Here is an 18,814-nt window from a genome sequence, read left to right on the forward strand (position 1 = left end):
AGAGCACTGTAATGACACTTTTTTAATTTAAATTCATGTTTTATTTAGTGCATGATCACTGGAAAGCTTAAGAGTAGAAATGGGTAAGGCTAATTTTTTTTAGCCTCCTTTGGAAATTGTAAAATGTTTTAACACCACAATTAATAGAGTATAGGGGTTCTAAGTCTTTCGAAGGCTAAAAACAGACAACAGTAACTGTAAAAATCAGTGAGGTTTATTTGCAGTCACAATGCTTACACTATATATGTAGCAGACATCCAAACAATTCAAAACAGCTATTCACTCTATGGACCCAACACATTCACATCAGGGACACAAACCAAAAAAATAGGAACTCAATAAACATCCATGAGTGCTGACATGGTAAGAAATGAGCTAGTTGTCACAAAAAGTTAGCAGCAACATCATAGAGAGAAACACAAGTTGCTAATATATCCATTTTATCCTGCTCTGAACGTCTACGAAAGGTTTGACGCAATATTCTTCAGATATTTAAATCAAAACTGGATTCCTTCAAGGGAGCTTAGATGACATTACATTTACTGCTGGCAACCCATTAAACCTGGGAACTTTGAATTTCCTATGGCGGAAAAGGCCTTGGTTATTGAGCCCAAAGTCATTCTGGGTCCTCGCTGTGGCAGCACCATGGGATTCTACACACTCACTAGGCAAGAGAGCCACTTCACCCCACACAGACAACACATATCTGCAAACACACATACATCGCAGGACTATCTCATTATGGGGCAGTCCCAAAACCTGGTCCAAGGAATCCAGAGTGTAAACAAAATGGTTGAAACTGCACCCAGCCTACCAGAGGAAAACATGTAGCCATTACCATGTTGCTTACACATTAGCCATTACAACTTCTTTTAGGGAACAAGCAAGTGTCTGCACATAGGATCTTACGGGGGATCAGGCCTAACGTTTTGCGCTTGCTTTGAGCAGAAAGGCAGAGCTGTAACAGGCCAGAAAGTGGACTGTGCCAAGTCTGTTTTTGCAGGAGGGAAGTGGCTATTTACATCACTTCAACATGACACTCAAATGTACAACATGGATGCTCCGAATCTCCCTTTTCTGTTAGTGTATGTACCTCTTTTTCTTCAGTTAAAAAAAAAGAAAAAAAAAAGAAAAAAAACACTTGCCACTTCAGTGCTCGCATGGCTGCAGTTTGATTCACAACCTGGCAACCCACTCTCCGCACCCCCACCTTCTGTGGAGAGCTTGTTCCGCACGCAGACAGATATTTGCACTAACTCACTACACTGTAAAAAGCTCAATCACACTCAACTGTGTCTTAAATTTCAATCATTATAAACATTGTTCAAAATGTTACGAAAAGAAATGTACACTTGGATTGTGTTTTCTATACAAGGCAGGCAGAAGCGGATTACATTTACCAGTTGTTCCCCCAAACACTCCAACTGGAGTGCAGATGCGTACATGCGAAATCCCCCTCCCTTTAACCTACAATGTGTCCCTCCATCTTCAGCAATGACCAGATGAATGGTCTTTCAGACCAATGCAGACTGGCTTTAAAATAGATCTGTATATATTTATATATGCTTTTTATCAAAAAGAGAGGGGAGGGCCTGTCAGAGGGAATGGGGAAGTGAAAACATACAAGCAAAGTGGTTTATTGGCTAAATTTAGCTCAGGTCCCCGAAAAATTGCTGTAGACGCAGCAGTTCAAGTTGGGGCAAGTTTGGAATCCCTGGGCATCCTGGCCCAAGGAAGGAGAGAGGCTGATGCAGCGGAGAAACAGGGTGCTGGCGAGGGGCAGAAAGGCTGTAGCAAAGGAGAGCTGAGAGCTGGGAGGAACTCTGGATGTGTCTGGATAAGATTCTGCAGTGTGGAATGTCAGCTCATCATGTCGTTGCTGTTGACGCCATATGTAGAGTTCTTCATGCTATCATTCACTTCCCTCCTGAATACGGACAGGTTCTGCGTAAATCTAAACACAAGTGAAACAACAAGTGCATTAATTTCTGTAAATTGTTTTACTTTTGACACTTGATCATCTGTGAAGTTACCTGTCCCGATTCTTTGTTAAAAGATTGCGTTCTATGCCTTCCATCAAGTTCTCAAAGCACAAGTGCATGGCTTGCTGCTTCTCTGGGGGTTGACTGTTCACAATGCTGTTTCGCAAGTCGGCAAAATACTGAAACACATCATCAGAATAATCTGCATTAATATCAACACTGTTCAAAACAAACTTGTACTGTGCATGTGGTCTGTACCTTCTCATTAAGCAGAATAAGACCCAAGAGTGGACGCGACATTGACCACTGATTTCGACAGTCTTCAAATATAATAATGTTTAACACAGTCGACAGCATCTGAAATTGGTCATATATTCTTTTAATACACAGAAAAAGACTTGTACATGTAGTTATTGGTTTAATACAGTAACACATTCTGTATAGGTCCATGTTTGTGTATGTCATAACCTGCTGAATCATCTCTGGATGTTGCTGCATGATGTGTAGAAATCTGTCATCTGTTGCCATTGGGGTGGGCCTCTTCTTTGTGGACCGTGATAGCTGCTTAAACAAATATGTCACAATGTGGTCTAGACTGGAGCAGCAGCCTGTGCACACCATTGTATCTGAAATACAAACGCACTGTATTAGTAAACATAGGTCTGCAGCTGCACTTTAATGGCCTACAAACAGCCCCTTACCAAGCGCAGTGAGCCCTTCTGAGATCGAAGACAAGATGTACATGACCACATGTGGTTCCAAACTGGCAATAAAATTCATGTGGTCTTGCGTCAGCACTTCCAGCAAAGAGTAGAAAGACTGACTAAGTTTAGGGTAATCCTGAAAAAGAAAAAGTTGCATTTAGTATAGCGTACATACGATTAAATATTATTGAGAAATGCCAATTCAAATGTGTTCTGTATTTACTAGCAAGTCACTGTGTGGGATGGACAGCAGTAGTTTAATGAAGGTTTGTAGGGCATTGTCCAGCGCATCGTCCCCATATAACCGGAAGACCCCAAAGTTGACGTAGTTGCCACTTAACACGGCTTTGAGCATGGCGAAACATACACTGACCCCCTTCAACTTCACACTGTACACTTGGTCTTTAGGAACTTCTCCTAGTGTCAGGATTCGGTTTCCTTTTCAGGAAAACAAAACACGACAGCGGTTAGGTTTCAGTTGACACTGAAGCGGTGAACCTTCAACCTTCAAGTGGTTGTCAGTACCATAAGTAGTGATCATTTTGCTAGTTTCTCTGAATAGCAGAATGCCATTTGGTGATGACACATCAAACTGCAGCCTCTGAGATCTATGCCAAATAAAAAACATGTGCTTAATTTTAAATTATTTTGCATTTTGGGCTGTACATAAGTAAGTATCCTTTACCGATTGTGAACAAGTTCAGCCATAAGCTTGAGAACAGGTGTGGTGCATGCTGGATCATGATACCAAAGCTCTATGGCTCGCTGTAAAATAGGCATATAGGCTGGATATCTACAGGCACATGTTAAAGTTGGTAACATGTCAAAATTCAAAATGGCTCATATAGCACATTTCCCAATTTCCAGTTAAACATAAAAGAAGGATACATCCAGTCAAAAAGCATCATGAAGCTGGTTTTGGCATTAAAGGCAAAAGCAATTCCCCTCAGATCTCTGACCAAACCCACTAAGGTCCGCTGAAAAAAGAAAAAAGAAAAACATTACAAATGCTTTATTTTTCTTGTCCATTGTTAATGTGTGTTTGTGACTGTTACCTTGGCCTCCTGTTCATTGAATGTATTTGTACTCAACATCTGAGCTACAGTTTCAAATGCCGCTGTTAAGGGTAGCATGAATTGTTCAAACTGGTCTTCATCTTCACCTGTAGGACATGTAGAAGAAAAACACTTCTAAGATTTGTCAAAAATAACAATATCCAGGACCTGAACTGTAGGTACCTAGATCAACCATTAGCAGGCGTCCTAGTGCTGTATAGAAGGTGGTCCTACATCGCATGTCACTGAGATTAGACTGGTTGTTGACTCCCAGAAAAGAGAAGTGCTCGCTCTGATAAGACAAAACACATTTCAAAGTAACAAGTAACAATAGAAATAATGATTGTTATCATGCACTTACTGTATGGTTATTCAGCATAAACTGCACTGCACTAAGCTTAACCAGCTTCCGTACACTGCTATACGTGCACCACAGTCAAGGAAAAAGTGAGGCTTGTTAATGTGAGCTGCAACTATTAGATTTGTATGTTGATTTTAGGGACATTTTGTAAACAGAAATAAAAGGATATCCTAAAGAAAGGTCATTCAGAAGCTGAAGAGTCTTTGAGGTAATTGGTTCACATTGGCCCCAGTACTTCAAATTGGTAATGCTGGGAAGAAAAAAAAGCAGTTGTTAAACACACTGTTTCAAAAAGTACAAAGAGATATAATGTAAATTCAGTTATACTCACATTTTTCCAATAAAGACACTGAGTACCATGGTTTCATCATTCAACCCCAAAACCTCTGATAGTCGTCTATAAAGCTACAATGACAAAAGAAATATATTAAAGATGCCTTCTTCACATAAAATAAGGAGCATTTATGATCATATACACATGGTAATGCATGCTCTGAGTTTGCAGATGGGCAGCTGCAGAGTGCTTAAAATTAAATATTGATATAACATTTTAGAGCCAAAATATAAAACTAAAGGGGCACACATGATAACGACATGTAATCGCTCACTAAAAACAACTGTGACCTGTTGCAACAAGAGCAACATCTGCATCATACACCCAGTCCTCCTTGTAATAATGCACTTCAAAAATACATTAGTAAAATATCCTACTCTAATATTTCTAAAAGGCTAAACATTTCACTAAACTCTTAAAAAGGTTAAGGACGCTAATGTCACACCAGACTAGGCCTGTCACGATAAATACTATATAGACTTATTGTTCAATACATGACAGATGGAATTATCCTTTATGTGGGTCAGTATTTATCATGGGGACTTTTTCCTTGCACTAGTGGGAAAAGTTTGGTTATTTTTCTGTACTATGATTAGATTTGAGCTTTTAGTTTAAACTGTGGACCATGACTCATTCTATAAACTAACTACTTAAGTGTTGCTTTCTTTTATTTATTGAAGTTCATGTTTTTATCAATATTGTACATTAGGAATACTTTTTGGGAGGCAATTCTGCTTTATGTTTTGGTTTCAACATTATTGTTTATCATCTGTATTTACTTCTGCAATATATCGCACTTCAAAATGTGTTATCGTGACAGGCCTGCACCAGACAGTCACAAGGTTTTTGTTTCACTACTTATCTGAAGGTGACATAACGCAGTTTCTGTCCAGAACAAAAACAAAACACTCTTGTCAGTCTACTGGTACGTGGGTAATGTCGTGTTAAGGTGTTTTCACTGCTACTAGCTAGATTAACGCAATTGAGCTTCCAATCCGAGAGGTGCACTTGGGCCATCGTGTACATGATAACTGTTTGTGCGGCTAACGGCCACTCCGAGAATGCCCTAAACAGGTGGTCTCAAAACAGTGTCTGCTGCACTCCATTATATCTTTCAATTGAATGGAAATTGAACTGGTGTGTAAGCAGTCAACCTCAGGCTGATGTACTTCTATACCAACTGCTGACTGCACACACCGCGGTCAGGGTGTAAAGGTGCTTTTTCTCTTCTCCTATCGGCCCGCATTGCCCTAAAGGTATATTTAACCACATGTGAAAGAAAAAAACACTGAGTGTAGCTCCAGAAAAGTGAGCATGTGTGTGTCCACGGGACTTGAAGCCCGTTGTCATGGAAATAAGTTTGGCAGTCAGCTGATGGCCTCTTGTGCAGCTCATGGTGTGTTGAATAATGACTTGTGCATGGGAACAAGGACTGAACCTAAAGCTGAAGTAAATAGAACTAATCTAGTGCACATTGGGGCTGCATTACTGAGTGAATTAACATGTGTGAAAACACCCTTAGACTGACAAATGCTTAAGCATAAGCTATCCATGGCAAAGGCTTTGGTCAGCATTAAGCTGATTGGTTAAATCAACATAGACTCATGTGACCCACAGTTACTTAGTAGCAATCATTCAGGTTTGTAATAATTTGGTAAAAAATACACCCAACAGACTCACCTTTGAAGATTTTTGCACCTGGTCCCCGATGTAAATCTTTCGGAACTGCTCAAAGAAGCTGAGCATAGCCAGCTCCAGTCTCTCGTTACCAGCCTGGGCAAGACGCGAGTCTGTCAGATTCATCAGCTGGAGCACCCTAAAAGAAGGATTTAAAAAGTGAGATGAAAGAGGTGCTGCAGTCTAATAACAAATATAAATTACAATTCTGCTCAATTTAAATGTCATCAGCCAAGAAAAGTAGTAAAAATTAGGCTATAAGCACATTTAGTACTGATACCAACTTTGGGACCTTTGGAGCAAACTTCAAATGACAACATGGAAACCTAATAAATTTGAGCAAAGCAGTAAGTTCACACACAGCTTCACAGAAACGAATGAGGCACAAACAAGCACATTTCATCATGTTTCAACAATTTGGCCGTTTTCAACCTGCTTTAGGGTTTTGTACACTGGCATCTTAAAACAATTTGTGTACTTTTGGATTTCAGTCTGGAAATAGTACTACACTCACTGATTTTTCCCCTCCCCGAACCGCCACCTTAACGTGGTGGAGGGGTTTGAGCACCCGAATGATCCTGGGAGCTATGTTGTCGGGGGCTTCATGCCCCTGGTAGGGTCACCCATGGCAAACAGGTCCTCGGAGACGGGTCTGACTAAGAGCGGTTCAGAAGCCCTTCATGAAGAAAAATACAACAAGGCAGTTTACGTCGCCCGGACTGGCGTTACCGGGGCCCCACCCTGGAGCCAGGCCTGGGGTGGGTGCTCGGCAGCGAGCGCCTGGTGGCCGGGCCTTTCCCCACGGGGCCCGGTCGGGCCCAGCCCGAAGAAACGACGTGGGGCCGTCCTCCCGTGGACCCACCACCTGCGGGAGGAGCCATGAGGGGCGGGTGCGGAGAGATCCGGGTAGCAGTCGAAGGCGGGGACCTCGACGACCGGATCTCCGGACATGGAGACTAGCTCTGGGGACATGGAATGTCACCTCGCTGGGGGGGAAGGAGCCTGAGCTTGTGCGGGAGGTTGAGCATTACCGGCTAGATATAGTCGGCCTCACCTCCACGCACAGCTTGGGCTCTGGAACCCATCTTCTTGAGAGGGGTTGGACTCTCCATTTCTCTGGCGTTGCCCGCGGGGAGCGGCGGCGAGCTGGTGTGGGCTTGCTCATTGCCCCACAGCTCAGCCACTGCGTGTTGGGGTTCACTCCGGTGAACGAGAGGGTCGCGTCCCTGCGCCTTCGGGTCGGGGACAGGTCTCTCACTGTTGTGTTGGCCTACGGGCCAAACAGCAGTGCAGAGTACCCGGCCTTCTTGGAGTCCCTGGGAGGGGTACTAGACAGTGCACCAACCGGGGACTCCGTTGTTCTCCTGGGGGACTTCAACGCCCATGTGGGTAACGACAGTGACACTTGGAGGGGCGTGATTGGGAGGAACGGCCTCCCCGATCTGAACCCGAGCGGTGTTTTGTTATTGGACTTCTGTGCTAGTCACAGCTTGTCCATAACAAACACCATGTTCGAGCACAAGGGTGTCCATCGGTGCACATGGCACCAGGACACTCTAGGTCGGAGGTCGATGATCGACTTTGTTGTCGTGTCATCTGACGTCCGACCGCGTGTCTTGGACACTCGGGTGAAGAGAGGGGCTGAGCTGTCAACTGATCACCACCTGGTGGTGAGTTGGATCCGCTGGCGGAGGAGGAAGCCGGACAGACCTGGCAGGCCCAAGCGTATTGTGAGGGTCTGCTGGGATCGTCTGGCGGAGCCCTCTGTCAGGGGGGTCTTCAACTCCCGCCTCCGGGAGAGCTTCTCCCTGATCCCGGGGGAGGTTGGAGACATGGACTCCGAGTGGGCCATGTTCTCCACCTCTATTGTTGATGCGGCTGCTCGTAGCTGTGGTCGTAAGGTCTGTGGTGCTTGTCGCGGCGGCAATCCCCGAACCCGGTGGTGGACACCGGAAGTAAGGGATGCCGTCAAGCTGAAGAAGGAGTCCTATCGAGCCTTGTTGGCTCGTGGGACTCCTGAGGCAGCTGATGAGTACCGGCAGGCCAAGCGTGCCGCGGCTCGGGCAGTCACAGAGGCAAAAACTCGGGGTTGGGAGGAGTTCGGGGAGGCCATGGAGGAGGACTATCGGACGGCCTCAAAGAGATTCTGGCAAACCGTCCGACGCCTCAGGAGGGGAAAGCAGTGCTTCACCAACACTGTTTACAGTGCGGGTGGAGAGCTGCTGACCTCGACTGGGGATGTTGTCGGGCGGTGGAAGGAATACTTTGAGGATCTCCTCAATCCCACTGTCACGTCTTCCGAGGAGGAAGCAGAAACTGGGGACCCAGAGGCGGACTCGTCCATCACCCTGGCTGAAGTCACTGAGGTGGTTGGCAAGCTCCTCGGTGGCAAGGCTCCGGGGGTGGATGAGATCCGTCCTGAGTACCTCAAGTCTCTGGATGTTGTGGGACTGTCTTGGCTGACACGTCTCTGCAACATCGCGTGGCGGTCGGGGACAGTACCTGTGGAATGGCAGACCGGGGTGGTGGTCCCTCTGTATAAAAAGGGGGACCGGAGGGTGTGTTCCAATTACAGGGGAATCACACTCCTCAGCCTTCCCGGTAAGGTCTATTCCAGGGTGCTGGAGAGGAGAATCCAACCGATAGTCGAACCTCGGATTCAGGAAGAGCAGTGTGGTTTTCGTCCTGGTCGTGGAACACTGGACCAGCTCTATACTCTCCATCGGGTCCTCGAGGGCTCATGGGAGTATGCCCAACCAGTCCACATGTGTTTTGTGGATCTGGAGAAGGCATTCGACCGTGTCCCTCGTGGTGTCCTTTGGGGGGTGCTCTGGGAGTATGGGGTCCGGGGCTCTTTGCTAAGGGCTGTCCGGTCCCTGTATGACCGGAGCAGGAGCTGTGTTCGCATTGCCGGCAGTAAGTCAGACCTGTTCCCAGTGCATGTTGGACTCCGCCAGGGCTGCCCTTTGTCACCGGTTCTGTTCATTATATTTATGGACAGAATTTCTAGGCGCAGTCAGGGGCCGGAGGGGGCCTGGTTTGGGAACCACAGGATTTCATCTCTGCTGTTTGCAGATGATGTTGTCCTGATGGCTTCTTCGAGCCAGGACCTGCAGCAGGCACTGGGGCGGTTTGCAGCGGCTGGGATGAGAATCAGCTCCTCCAAATCCGAGGCCATGGTTCTCGACCGGAAAAAGGTGGTTTGCTCTCTCCGGGTGGGTGGTGAGTCTCTGCCCCAAGTGGAGGAGTTCAAGTATCTCGGGGTCTTGTTCACGAGTGAGGGAAGGATGGAGCGTGAGATTGACAGGCGGATCGGTGCAGCGTCTGCAGTGATGCGGTCGCTGTATCGGTCCGTTGTGGTAAAGAAGGAGCTGAGCCGGAAGGCGAAGCTCTCGATTTACCGGTCAATCTACGTTCCTACCCTCACCTATGGTCATGAGCTTTGGGTAATGACCGAAAGGACAAGATCGCGGATACAAGCGGCTGAAATGGGCTTCCTCCGCAGAGTGGCCGGGCGCACCCTTAGGGATAGGGTGAGGAGCTCGGTCACACGGGAGGAGCTCGGAGTAGAGCCGCTGCTCCTACACGTTGAGAGGAACCAGCTGAGGTGGCTCGGGCATCTGCTCAGGATGCCTCCTGGACGCCTCCCTAGGGAGGTGTTCTGGGCATGTCCCACCGGGAGGAGGCCCCGGGGAAGACCCAGGACACGCTGGAGGGACTATGTCTCTCGGCTGGCCTGGGAACGCCTTGGGGTCCCACCGGAGGAGCTGGAGGACGTGTCCGGGGTGAGGGAAGTCTGGGAGTCCCTGCTTAGACTGCTGCCCCCGCGACCCGGCCCCGGATGAGCGGAAGAAAATGGATGGATGGATGGACTCACTGATTTTTGTTAATTGTGAAACTGTTTCAGTCCTGTGATGCAGTCTGTATTTTATGTCGTTTGTCTGTGATGATTCCACACTTAAAACTGGTCAGACTAAATGAACAACCATAATGAATTCATGTGCTTAATGCAATTTACAATCTTACCGACAAACTAGCTCTCCATCCATGGCATCCTGCTCATCTGTACTAGCAAATGACACCCGTCCACCGATTACTGCCCCAATAATGTACACCAACCATGTCAATCGACCTACGTAGAGGCACAGGATTTAAGGCATTTAGCATCTAATGTTATTTTCTAATATGGTCAGTTAGATTATAAGAGCTGATGTGGCACTCACCCTCCTGTACTGTGATGTCCACAGCACTGGAATTTGTGGACTGTAGCAGCTCCTGGTACGACTGAGCTGCCTGGTCAAACAGCTGGACCAATAGAGCACACGTTTTCTCATACTCACACCTCCCAATGGTTGACAACTGGTCCAACTGCTGCTGAACAAGTCCTGCATCATCTAAAGGGTCTTCTAAACCATCTCTGAAGAGCAAAGGAGGGGCAAATAAAACCCTGAAAATGTGTATTCACATTTTGTTAACAGTGACCAGTGGTTTGGATTACCTAAGGATGACATGGACGGATTCTAGCCGCGACGTGATGTAGGCCTTTGTTACTTCTGGAGTGTATGTCTCCAACAGATGAGGCTCTGTGGCTTTAACATAAGGAACAGACGCTGCCAAGCGCTGCCACAGACTCAAAAGGTAGTGGACACTGTTGGGGGCAAACTCCCAGTGCTAGAAATGGAGTAAAAGCGAATGCATGAAACATGTGCAATGGACAATTTTATTTTTGAGTTTGAATTGTATTTTATTTTTCCAAACAATAAAAAAGGTACAAACTGAGCTGCAGTTACAATTACATTTAAAACAATTGTATCTACAAATAATTTATGAAAAATCATTCAAACCTGGAACACCCACCTGGAGGCTAGTGACTGTGAAGTTTGCTATTAGGCGAATGACTTCTGGGTAGTTTTCGACTTTGACTAGCTCCCCTAACTGGTAGTTGCTCTTGAGCCTCGCCAGCAGGCGACAAAATTCATGATAGTTATTGGGATCTGGTAAACACTGTAGAACATATGAAAATCAGGAGGGGTTCAAACATACAAAAGGAAGCAGAAGGTCTAGAATGCACTCCTGCCGACTAAGCATAAATTAATATGCCAAATCCCACCTAACATATAATGATGATTAAATGTAGAGATCATTAATATACATGATTCAAGTGTTTGTGCAAACTTGTAGAATGCAGAAAAGTGACTTGGCCCATTGTTGGACACTTTCACACGACACTTGCTCAGCACCATCTGATTTAAGCGGTCTCGGAGAGGCCACTAAATATGCACCAGAGTGCGTTTATGATCACATTTAACTTTTTTTACGTTGATATTGTAAAATCATTATTTGATTTGAACAAGTTTACTTCATGTTTACAGACATTAAAATAATTTAAAAGTAGAAAATACCTATCAGAGTCAAACTAACCTGTGGGTTTGCCAAAATCCTCTTAACACCATCCACCAAATGTGAAAGAAACTTTGCACGTTCTGCATTGTTGAACAAGGACCTCCGAACAGATGCAATCTGGACTAGACATGACAGCACCTGCAACACACACACACAAAATTAGGTCAAACCAGTGCAACTCTAAGATAATAATGATCAAGCAATAAAATCCTAACTCACCAATGGAGAAAGGGACGGAGGGATGGAATGATATAGATTGAAAAATAGTTGCAGTGTGGAGGAATCAAGAAAAGCTGCAAAAGAAAATACAAGGTTAACAATGTTTTGTAGTAGTCAGTGTCACCAGCATGGGTTGTAGTTTTATAATGAAAACTACCTGATCTCCATGATGTGGGAATCTGTACGGTGCACAGGTCATCTGAAGATTCATCTGTTGAGGTTCCTATGAAATCATAGTTGAGACAGTTATAGCTAAGTTTGAGCAACTGCATCAGCAGGCCATGTTGAGATTCATCGTTCAAGTTGAGATTCTTTGCTGAAGCCTGTGAAGAAAAACAATTATAATATGAAACAGAGGAGATTACACAGGGAACAGATTCTAACAAGAGGTAAAACCATGATATTTTAGTCAGAATGAGCAGTCTCATTTGTTTTTAACATGTACCTGTTTTAAAAGGTTACACGAAAGGGTAAAGATGTCAAAAAGAGAAGAATCCCTGAAGGACGATGCAATTTTTCTATGCTTTGTTAAAGGATGTGTTGTGTCAGCCTTAAAAAGAGTAAGCAGAGGGGTTAACTTTTAAATTTAATTCTTAAAAAATAATAGCATTTATCCTCATAGTACCTGATTGATCTCATTGGTTAACTGTGATAAAATAGTAACTCCAATGATGCAGTGTTCAACACTATCCTGGAAATATAAATGCAAATAGTTAACATCTATTAAGTTCACTTTTATAAAAAGAAAAGTTAATTTGCATGAACTTACTTGAAGAAAGCGTGTCACATCAGCTATGACATTTCGAAAGACATAGTCATCTTTCTGACAATCAAACCAACCCAATTTTGTGATTCTAGCATAGAGTTGAATCAGGGCTTGAGTCACAAAAGCTGCCAACTTTGGCCGTGTCGCCAGGTAATTCAGCACATAGTTTCCTGTTAAAGAAATATTTGTGTTTTCGATCTAAACAAAAAGGTATAATTTGTGTGCGTCATGTATGGAAGACTTACGAATATCGACCCTTTGCTCCAGTGGCAGGGGGTTACTTGTCCTTGAAACAAGCTTAGACAAACAGGTTGCAGCTAACAACTGCGAGTATGATGACTGGAAAGAGACAAGAGCAGATTTTTACATCAATAGTGGTTGCTAAATAGGGGGTAATTTACATGTTCAAAGTATTTCTATTGTAAGACAAGCAAAATATATTTAGAACATTAATTTACTTAATACAGTCCCTACTCAATCCATGGGTTTCAGAATGTCTAAAAATTAGGACGGCTGTCATTGCAATTAACTATTTATAGCAACATGTATCTTTTAATGGTGAAAAGTCATCAAAATGTCACAAATAACAGGAAGTTGAAATCCATGAATAAAAATATGTTAATGTGGAGCTGCCAATTAGATAAATGAGGAACCATATCTCAAAAAACAAACAGATGACATATTAAGAATTGTCGATGGATTTAAAAACAAAGTAGGACGCACTGGCCGAGCAACAAAAAGGGGGCATTTCATTGAAATAAAAAACAAAATACAAACCAAAACAGGGGGACATTGCTTGATTGTACAGCAGGATGTTACCACACCCACTGGGTCCATGTGATGCTATTGAGTACTTACACTGCCACGCTCAAGAAGCAGCTGGCATTTGCTAAGACAGTCAGGGCTGTTGGTAAACTCCACCAGTGCTTTTTCTGCCTGGTGTCGAACTGCAGTGTCGGTCGTCTCATACAACTGCTTACACAGGATCTCCAGCTGGGCAAGGCCCTTGACAAAGATAGAGACACACAGTGGAGTATCAGCATCAAACAGATCCATACAGTGGACATATGAGTCACCTACATGACTTTAGAACAATAAGATAACGTGCAACAACTGTCTGCTTGCAGACTATATGTGTTCTGACATTGTGTGACTAAAATAGCACTTTCATCTTTATTGAATGATGAAAGTTCCTAAAGTTTGGATTATTTTATTAACAGAAACTAACTCAAAGTCAAAGTTTGCATACATAAATTGTATTAAATCAATTGACCGCAAATTAAATGAACTGAAGAGAGTATGACATCCCATCTCCCTGCATGTTGCCAATAGATAACAGACCAAACCCTGTTATTACTGCTCAGAATCAAGGCTCACCATCAATAGAACAAGTGAGATGCGTTATATACATTCATTTATAATCAAATATAAACTGTATACCTAATTTAAATGTAATATGTCCTCAAGCACTTAATAAAGTTGGTCTTCCATCGGTATAGGTTGTAGACAGTAACCATCACAAAATATGTTGACAGTTTTCGGCTGAAATTGGTAAGTAAATTCAAAGTTTTGGTAATATAAATTAGAGTAAAAATTATGCTGGCGTAACCTAGCTACAACTAGCAGTTCAACATCACACACTTCTCTTGCTGCTATCCCTGAACATGTGTCCTATCCAAACTCAGGAGCGGCTAGCCTTTAGCCATCCAAGCTAAACATAACAGTACAGCTTAATTCAACAAACGTGCAACTGAAATAGGTCACCACAGTGCGGTCTTATTTCAATTGTTAGATATGGATTGTAGTAAGGGACATAAAAAACAAGAATGTTTTAGTCTGAAGGTGTGTAAAGTAAATCATATTTTCAAATGAGCTCGGGCGGGAGAAATACAACTACAGCCTGATGCTAGCATTAGCTTAGCGGGTAAAAGTCGGCTTTTTACAACAATCGGCAAACTCGTATATGAAGCACTCCCACACACATGAAGCCTCCCAAAAGAGTAAGTAAACACATACATGATATAGAGCTGTACACGTGACAGAGTGCCATTGTAAATAAATAAATAAATCATATTTTGTTTTGTTTTTGCTAGCTGGCACCTTTTCGTCCTCAACATAACCCATTTGTGTGTAATTGTTTACGTGAATGAAAAGAGCGTTACGGAAACGCACCGTATCCTCACGATAATGTACAATTAAATAATAATAACGACCGAAATGTTATTGCACCAAAGATAACGGCGCGGAGGCTTTTGTTTACGTTTTGGGAGCCAATTTGAAGCACACAGCTAGCATTAGCTCACAGTGTTTTGAGCCAAGTCTGAGCAATGACAGCAGGCCACAAGTCAACACAAGCACTCCATCATCCTTTCTTTAAGCTTCACACACAAAACACGGCATATTTGTGCACATCCCGAAGTCACAGCAGCTCTCGGCTCCAAACACACCACCCGGAAATAGCAGGCCCACTTTAATTTAGGCGTTTTAAAATGTAATATTGATAAAAACATGAAACCTCTTCTTACCTGCACATGATCCGCCATTTTTCTCCATTTCATGCACCTCACACTCCGCTTATGGCTATAGACAGTGACAACAGCGCCCCCTCAGGCCGCCACTCAGAACCACATCTAAAGAGGCCAACTGTGTTTATGAGGGTTTCTTTCCCCAAATAATCAAAACAACTCTAATCATTCAAGGAACATGACGTAATTTAGTGACCCCAAAATTCATGAAAAATAAATTCTACGATTAGACACAGTTATTAAATCACGGATGTTGACGTTTTGTTTTGTAATTATAAGATTCATTAACAGAAATGTTGTTGCCTTCCACGGAGCAATATTATGTAATATAAAACCTCTTTGTACTTAAATACTTCTATCCCATATGGGGAAAAAAAAATGTTCACCAACATTTTGCTTTTTCCTCAAGAGGGCAGTATGGGATAAGATTTTATTCTAATCGACAGCCAAATCAATCCCTAAACATGTTTTGAATTATTTTCTGCAGCCTATATACAGTCATTAGTTATCTAATTATATTAATCATTTGGTTTTGATCTGTTTGAGGCATTCAAATATGGATATAGGGAGAGATTTGACACCAAAGAATGGAGGAAGCAATGATTGAATATACAGTTAGATTGGTCAAGTAGCCTAGACAACATTACACATCAGGAACAGAAAATACTATAGGCTGTCAAGCCAAAATGTTGTAAACTTAGAACTAAACTTGATGCATCCACCAAACTGATAAATATGAACAAGTGAATTGGGCAAAGGGGCCACAGGTGGCTGGCTTCCTATGGTTCAATCAGACAGCACAGATTGATGGAACTGTCAGACCGATGGGATGAGGATTGATGGATAAGATAGAGACAAAGCAAATATCTGAAATACTTAAACTATATACTCCACATGATGCATCTTTTTGTCAGTCACTAAGACATTTACTCCTCTCAGCTCTGACATTTTTAATCTGAAAAGTCATAGAGGGCAACATTGTGAATGCCTAAACTACAGCACAAAGATGAAATTATGTAGACCCATAGTCTACCTATTTATGAAAAAAAGAAAAGAAAAAGAAACATTGACTGAACATAAACATGTGGTGACACATCACTTCTAGCATGTTTTCTACTTGCACTTGGCTTGTGAAGGGTGCCCAGACTGCAGCAGCATCCTACTGAGTCAACAAACAGCATGCTAATAGAAACAACATTAGCTCCCTGATGTTGTGTTGATGTGGTTTTAAACTTGCGTGCATCGCAGTGGATAGGCGCACACTAGGAAATGGACAGTGTCCAGGGTATATCAGGCTACTTATGCAATTATGTTAAAGTGTAATCGGGCAGAGTTAGTTTTGGATCCATATGTATAAGCACAAAGCAGCAATATGGTTTTAGTAGTTGATATCTGAATAATAACCATGCTCATCTCCATAGTGCATATACATTTCAAACCCATTTACAAAATCTGAACAGGAGGATGACTGGAATCATCCTGTCACGAGAAATATGATGATTTAGTGGTGTTTTGTGGTGATATGGTAATATGAAGATGATAGTGCATTATAGTTTCCACAATAGAGTTCAGACTTAGTGCTCAGTAAAAGGGGGTTTCAGACAGACTTTATTGTCATTCAGATACACAAGTGTACACAGAACCCAAGTCAACATATTACATACCACGATTTGTCTGCATATATATTTTAAAAAAAAATAACTGCATGAGAGATGGGTCATAAGAACCTTTAATGGTCCATTAGGGTATAGATGCTACTATTTGAGCTCAGAGCTTGTTACATTGAGAAGATAATTACATCTGCCGAGCATATAATGATCTGAGAGTTAAAACTGATTCATCCCAGATAGTTCCATTTTATACAAAAGTCTTTCCTTGTATCTTAAACTAGATGTTAGATTTGTAGCAAATGCTAACTCAGTGGCCTCATTGTGACATTCAAGATAATAACAAAAATAAGACATGCGCATGTCTATTTTCAAATAAGTATAGATATATCACCTAGTGGACTGATGCACAATAGAGAGAAGAGTTTGTTGTGAGGTGATTTATCAGCTGCAGCACATACAACAGATGCTGAGACAAAAGAATGCAGCCTGCTGTGTATTTTGTGTAGTAGGCACCATGCAGTATATCATTGGACGGTTTTGTGTCTTTTGCCTGTTCCTTATCCAGATCCATTTTAAAAGACACTGACTCCCCACCACTATAATAGTTCTTCAGAATCAGGCTCGTTGTCCTTCACTCAGATATTTCAGCTTTTTCTTCTTCTGAAATTTACACTTCCCTTTGTTTATCTCAACCATCAAAAGATACAATGATGAGATAATCTATTTTCCAGCACCATTTCTAACAAGCCAGTTCTCTCATGTACCCTGTGCTGAGGTTATAATTCATGCGTGTACCTTTGCTCTTTGCAGCAGTTTAATAGCATGTACTGTGCTCTGGAACAGCAGCTGGTGTGAAATGGTTTTACAGCTATAAGGTTCCAGCACAATGAAAACTTCTTTTTCATAGAAACAGGGCTAACAACAGTCACCATGTTCATAAAAAGCTGGAGCATAATTTTATAACTTGATGACTACAGTCTTGTTAAAGATGTTCTAGTTATAAATTATTTCTGTCTTTCATGAATGTAGTCAAGTTAGTGAAATGCATAACAATAACCTGACTTTGGAAGTTTGTAACCATGTTGTGCTACACAGAACATCAGGTCTTGAGAAATGGCATGAACGAATAAATGAGTCCGTTGGCTGGTGCTGTATGCTTCTTCCATTAGCAGCTGGACGGTTTTGTGTCTTATTAGTCTCTCGATGCACTTCAATTCTCATTAAGCTGTCAAGGGTCAATGTAAGAACGGAAGCACAAGAACACCCAATATGTGGCCTAACATGGCCTAAAAGAGTATATTTGTTGGTAAATGTGAGCGTGCATGTATATAGGGTTAGGCCTGTTACTACTTGTTTCCTGGTTTTGCTTAGAGTGCAACTGTGGTTATTGTCTTGTGTGTCTAAATCAGGTACAAATGTAGAAATTAGGTATGAATCTGTTTTTTGTTTTCATCAGTAGATAACCAAGCTCCCTTTTTAAAAATCTCTTTAAGGTTATTATTTTCATCTGATCTGCACTGCACGTGCACAACCCTGATTGGCATTTTTATGTTCAGTATTTGGCTAAGCTTTTTGTTTAATCTGAATGAAATAAAGAGGCAAAGCCCGAAGGTTAGGCAGTTACTCAACCAGGACACAGAAACCCAAATCAATTGCATTATCTGACTGATGGGTCAATCAGACCCAAAAGAAAAAGATAAGATATGCCTTTATTAGTCCCACAGTGGGAAAATTCCAGTATTGCACCACACATTTCAAAAACAGCAGGAAAATGGTAACAGGCAATAAAACAAGATAATAGATAATAGCTTAAAATAATTTAAAAATAAACTTAAAAATAAACTAAAAATAGACTCTTCTGTAACACACTGTTTCTTATTATGTACAAAAGAGTAACAGTGCAGCATATAAATCTCAGTAAAGTGACTTCAGTAGATTTACATGGTATTCAATATTGCACAGGGGTATAGTTGAATGACACATGTTCAGTGTTAACAGTGTTCATTGTACAGTCCGACAGCAGCAGGAAGGAAAGACCTGAAACCTCTCCTTCACACAGCGAGGGTGAATCAGTCTGTCACTGAAGCTGCTCTCCAGGGCAGACAAAGCGTCCTGCAGGGGGTGAGACTCATGGCCCAGCATAGAAATGACCTTAGCCAGGACCCTCCTGTCCCCCAC

At 42.7% G+C, this 18,814-nt stretch overlaps 1 protein-coding gene across 4 annotated transcripts; it reads right to left on the reverse strand.

Annotated features, from left to right (window-relative positions):
- Positions 1–192: 192 nt before the first annotated feature.
- Positions 193–15,106, reverse strand: xpo7 (exportin 7). Of its 4 annotated transcripts, none has more exons than XM_033988991.2 (28): positions 15,027–15,106; positions 13,360–13,506; positions 12,747–12,840; positions 12,505–12,671; positions 12,361–12,426; positions 12,181–12,285; positions 11,893–12,058; positions 11,736–11,809; positions 11,535–11,654; positions 10,971–11,117; positions 10,612–10,784; positions 10,337–10,530; positions 10,140–10,245; positions 6,117–6,252; positions 4,434–4,507; positions 4,272–4,352; positions 4,103–4,166; positions 3,925–4,033; positions 3,742–3,848; positions 3,575–3,663; positions 3,372–3,479; positions 3,212–3,294; positions 2,910–3,124; positions 2,684–2,822; positions 2,451–2,608; positions 2,241–2,339; positions 2,034–2,161; positions 193–1,954 (listed from the first exon to the last, which is right to left on the reverse strand). In XM_033988991.2, the coding sequence occupies exons 1-28, from the start codon at positions 15,057–15,059 to the stop codon at positions 1,861–1,863; spliced, it is 3,276 nt and encodes a 1,091-aa protein (XP_033844882.1). In that variant the 5' UTR covers positions 15,060–15,106; the 3' UTR covers positions 193–1,860. The 4 variants fall into 4 exon arrangements, with proteins under 4 accessions (XP_033844882.1, XP_055087903.1, XP_055087905.1 ...); XM_055231928.1 differs by having other exon boundaries at positions 3,742–3,855; positions 3,923–4,033; XM_055231930.1 differs by having other exon boundaries at positions 3,742–3,855; positions 3,923–4,033; positions 4,103–4,162; positions 4,268–4,352.
- Between the last annotated feature and the right edge of the window lie 3,708 nt (positions 15,107–18,814).

Source organism: Periophthalmus magnuspinnatus, chromosome 23 (genome assembly GCF_009829125.3).
Source record: "Periophthalmus magnuspinnatus isolate fPerMag1 chromosome 23, fPerMag1.2.pri, whole genome shotgun sequence".
Taxonomy (NCBI): Eukaryota; Metazoa; Chordata; class Actinopteri; order Gobiiformes; family Gobiidae; genus Periophthalmus; species Periophthalmus magnuspinnatus.

Excerpts from the sequence above, each read along its gene's own strand:
- xpo7 (XM_055231928.1), bottom strand. The coding sequence starts at position 15,059 with ATGAAATGGAGAAAAATGGCGGATCATGTGCAG. Across the intron at positions 10,246-10,336 it reads GGACATCACAGTACAGGAGG|GTCGATTGACATGGTTGGTG; the intron begins GTGAGTGCCACA and ends GCCTCTACGTAG. Across the intron at positions 3,125-3,211 it reads CAAAATGATCACTACTTATG|GAAACCGAATCCTGACACTA; the intron begins GTACTGACAACC and ends TTTCCTGAAAAG.